We start from the raw sequence: 4,294 nt of genomic DNA, 5'->3' as shown, positions 1-4,294 counted from the left end.
AAAAAAAAAAAAACCTCACTTGCTTTGAATCAGTCAGACTCATAGCAACCCCTCCTTGGGTTTCTGGGACAATATGTCTACAGAAGTAGATTGCCCAATCTTCCTTCCAAGCAGTGGCTGGTGGATTTGAATCACTAATCTTCTGGTTAACAGTCAAATGCCTAAGGCACTAAAGGGATACCATTTCACCTCTGCAAAAATGGCCTTGATTAAAACAAGCAAATAGAAAACAACAAATGCTGGTGAGGTTTGGGGAGACTGAACCCTTATCCATGGCTAATAGTATTGTAAAATGGTACAAATATTATGGAAAGTAGTATGACACTTCCTCAAAAAGCTAGAAATAGAAATATCTTAGAATCCAGCAATCCCACTCTTACGTATATACTCTAAAGATCTAATAGCTGTGACACAAATAGACCTATGCACATCTAAGTTCATTACAGCATTATTCACACTAGCAAAAAGATGGAAACAACCTAAGTGGACATCAATGGATGAATGGATAAACATAATGTACATTCATACAATGCAATACTACACAGTTATAAAGAATAATGATGAGTTCTCAAAATATTTATAACATGAATGAATCTGGAGTACATTATCCTGAGGGAGATAAGTCAATCACAAAAGGACAAATATCATATGATTGCACTTCCATAACAAGAATACATATACAAACAGAAATCAAGTTTCATTGGTGGTTACCAGGGATGGGAGAGAAAATGAGGGGAATCACTCTCCAGATAGTGAACCATACCAAAAAACCAAACCTACTGTCATCAAGTCAATTTCAACTCATAGCAACTGCCATAGGGTTTCTGAGGCTGTAAATCTTTATGGAAGTAGATTGCTTCATCTTCCTTCCATGGAGGAGGTGGGTTTGAATCACTAACCTACTTATTTTGGGGGATATGAAAAGCAATCACAAATGTGGGTGAAATGATTACACTGACAACTACACAAGAATAAGGAACATGTTTGATAAATGCACTAAGGAGCTCTGGTGGCACAGTAGGTAAGGCATTTGGCTGCTAACCAGAAGGTCAGTGGTTCAAACCCATGAGCTGCTCCACAGGAGGAAGATGAGACAATCTACCTTGTAAAGGTTTACAACTTTAGAAACCCTTTGGGAATCTTTATGAGGAGGAGTCAACTCTATGGCAGTGGCTGGGTTTATAACATATAATTTTGCAACAACAACAACTAAAAAATATGTTTATGGTTACAAAGATAGATATTTCAGCATATATGTCTATAGGAAGATATATGTGTGTATATAAAGGCATAAGTATAGGCGTATCTGTAGACAAATTTATATATACATATGTATGTGGTACATATATATACATATACATAATAGAGAACAAGGGGTGAGAGTTACACATACTTCATAGACATAATCAAACACCTTTATGGGACTAGTTTAATGAATTTGAAGCCCTGGGGCCTTAATCTTGTGAAACACCTTGGGCAGTTGGCATAATATAGCATAAACTTGGTGTTCTACATCCTAGTTTGGAGATGAATTTCTGGGGTCTTAAAAGCTTGCAAGTGGCCATGTAAGATACAACTACTGGTGTCTACTGATCTGGAGTGAAAGAATGAGAAGGAAACAAAAGACTCAAAAAAGAAACTACAGGACTAATAGCCTATATGAACCACAACCTCATCTATCCTGAGATCAGAACTAGATGGTGCCTGGCTACCGCTACTGTCCATTCTCACCAGGGATACAATAAAGGTCCTGGATAGAATGGAAGAAATATGTAAAACAAAATTCAAATTCCCAAAAGCAGCAAGACTTAATGGACCAGTGGAGACTAGAGAAACCCCTGAGAATGTTGCCCTGAGATACCCTTTCAGCTTGGTATTGAAATCAGACCTGAAGGTCACCATTCAGCTAAGTAACAGATTGGCTCATAAAATGAACAATATCACCCATGAGTACTTGTGATGCAGGGAAGTACTTAATATGATCCTTCTAGCCATGGTTTTCATGATTCCAACCAGAAGACTGGGTGGGACTATGCAAATGTGAGGTCCTTGGATAGCTTGCTAGTAAAGTAAATAAGGTAGATGACACCCTTGTGTGGGGTGTTGTTGTTGTTAGGTGCCACTGAGTCAGCTCTGACTCATACTGACCCTATGCACAACAGAACTAAACAGTGCCCAATCCTGTGTCATCCTCAGAATCCCTGCTATGCTTGAGCCCATCATTGCAGCCATGATGTCAGTCCATCTGATTGAGGATCTTCCACTTTTCCACTGACCTTCTACTTTACTGAGCATGATATCTTTCTCTAAGAAATGGTCCCTTTAACAACATGATCAAAGCACATGAGAAGAAGTCTGAACACTCTCGTATCTAAGGAACATTCCGACAATGCTTCTTCCAGGACAGATTTGTTCATAGAGTCACTATGAGTTGAAATTGACCATGGACAGCACCAATAACAACACTCCATAATGGGAGTAGCCTTAAACTCTAAACACATAGGCCTGTATCTCAGATGTAAATTCTTCCTGGACAGTTGAGTTGACCCCACTGCCCTTGATCACCCATCTATGTCTTAGGACCAACCTCTTTAGGAGCTTCAGTTTGGATGAATTCTTCATAAATTTTCTTTGCCTTCTCAGCCATCTTGGCAGGGGATTTGATCTTCTTATAATCCTCACAGGCAATCCAAAACTCAAGATTTTCCTCACTGAACTCAGACTTCAGGAAACTTTTGAAACTGGCAAGTCCATCTATCAATAAACAAACAAAATTGATTGGGGAAAATATCTAGGTACATATTTATTTATCAAATATGATATTCCATTATGGGATAGCTCACCTGAGCTTATGTCCTATATATTTCAGTCAGTTATGTAAAAATCTTACAAATGTTAATGCACTGAATCTTCATTAAAGTCATTAAAGACTTAAGTTGTTGTTAAGAGGGAGGTTCTATTAACAGCTCATTTTACAAATGAGGCCAGAGAGGGTAAGCGACTTGTCTATCATTAACTAGTTGGTAAATGGCAGAGCCAGGATTGAAACCCAGGCTGTCTGACTCAAGAGTCCATTCATTTATCCATTATCCTAAGATTTTTCAGTAACTACGTGATTTCACTTCTTGGAACAGAATCCTTTCAATAATGGTTGCTTGCTTTCTACTTCACTTGGACTGAGAAAAATACAAGGCCAGGACAACAGTGAGAGAGTGGTATCCTTTGTACAAAGTTTTGGGTATTTCATGATGGGCTTCCTTTATGCCTTCATTGAGATGGAAGGAGGGATAGGACAGAGATGTAGGGAGATGGGAGATAACATGGCATTTCAGCCCTGGCCCATCATGAGGAGTCATAAGGAACGTGACATAGGGATTTTCCACATTATCTTTTAAAAGTTTTGAGTGCATTTTATAGTTGGGTGATGAATGTTAACCAATATATGGCATCGAGGAACACAATTAACTCTAATGTCATTCTACAAACTAACCAATTACCAAAGAAAGAAGAATAAATTTAAAAAAACTTAGTTTGGTTACTTAAACAATATTAATATCGTTGTGTGTATTATATATATATTTTAAAAAGAAAAAGTGCTGTTGAGTTGATTGCAACTCACACCGACCCCACAGGACAGAGCTGAACTATCCCATAGGATTTCCAAGGTTGTATGGGAGGGTTACGGAAGCAGAGTGTCTCATATTTCTCTCGTGGAGCAGCTGGTGAGTTCAAACTTCTGACCTTTCAATTCACAGCCCAGCACTTCACCTGTATCATATGCACGGCTTATGATCTCCTTTTTTTTTTTTTGCTTTCTATAGATGATCTTTGAAGAACTAGTATGTTCCAGGCACTATGATGATAAGTCACTATTGTAAGTAAAATAGTCAAGGTTTTGCTCTAATGAAGAGTATAGATTCTGGTGAAGTAGAAAGAAAGTGAAAAATGAAGGAAAGATTTGAAAGATAGTATCAGGGGTGTCTTCAATTTAGGGTTAGAGAAGGCCTCCATGAAAAAGTGACATTCAAGTTAAACCTGAAGGATGAGTGTGAGGGGAACAGGCACAATAGTTACCAATAACACATCAGTTTTTGAAACACATTAAATCATAATTTAATTTAATTAATGCAATCAATTATAAATTCAAATATTAAATGTAATAAAATTATAACTATGATTATTCTGTTTTCAGTGTTCTGTTGCTCATGTAAATAGACTTCAGCTTATAACTTTATATATATATATACATATATATATATATATGTATATGTACACACATCTATTACAAATATAG

At 37.2% G+C, this 4,294-nt stretch overlaps 1 protein-coding gene across 1 annotated transcript in view; it reads right to left on the bottom strand.

Annotated features, from left to right (window-relative positions):
* The window catches only part of RGS5 (regulator of G protein signaling 5), a 50,129-nt gene that overhangs the window by 9,343 nt on the left and 36,492 nt on the right, over positions 1 to 4,294 (bottom strand). The window contains exon 4 of the mRNA XM_042780531.1: positions 2,588 to 2,754. Within this exon, the coding sequence (XP_042636465.1) occupies positions 2,588 to 2,754 (167 nt within the window). The remainder of the gene's footprint in view (positions 1 to 2,587; positions 2,755 to 4,294) is intronic.

Source organism: Orycteropus afer, unplaced genomic scaffold, assembly GCF_000298275.1.
Source record: "Orycteropus afer afer isolate SDZICR_OR568_19922 unplaced genomic scaffold, OryAfe1.0 scaffold00044, whole genome shotgun sequence".
NCBI lineage: Eukaryota > Metazoa > Chordata > Mammalia > Tubulidentata > Orycteropodidae > Orycteropus > Orycteropus afer.
The sequence above is the reverse complement of the archived record's forward strand: the minus strand, read 5'-3'. Positions and strand labels throughout refer to the sequence as shown.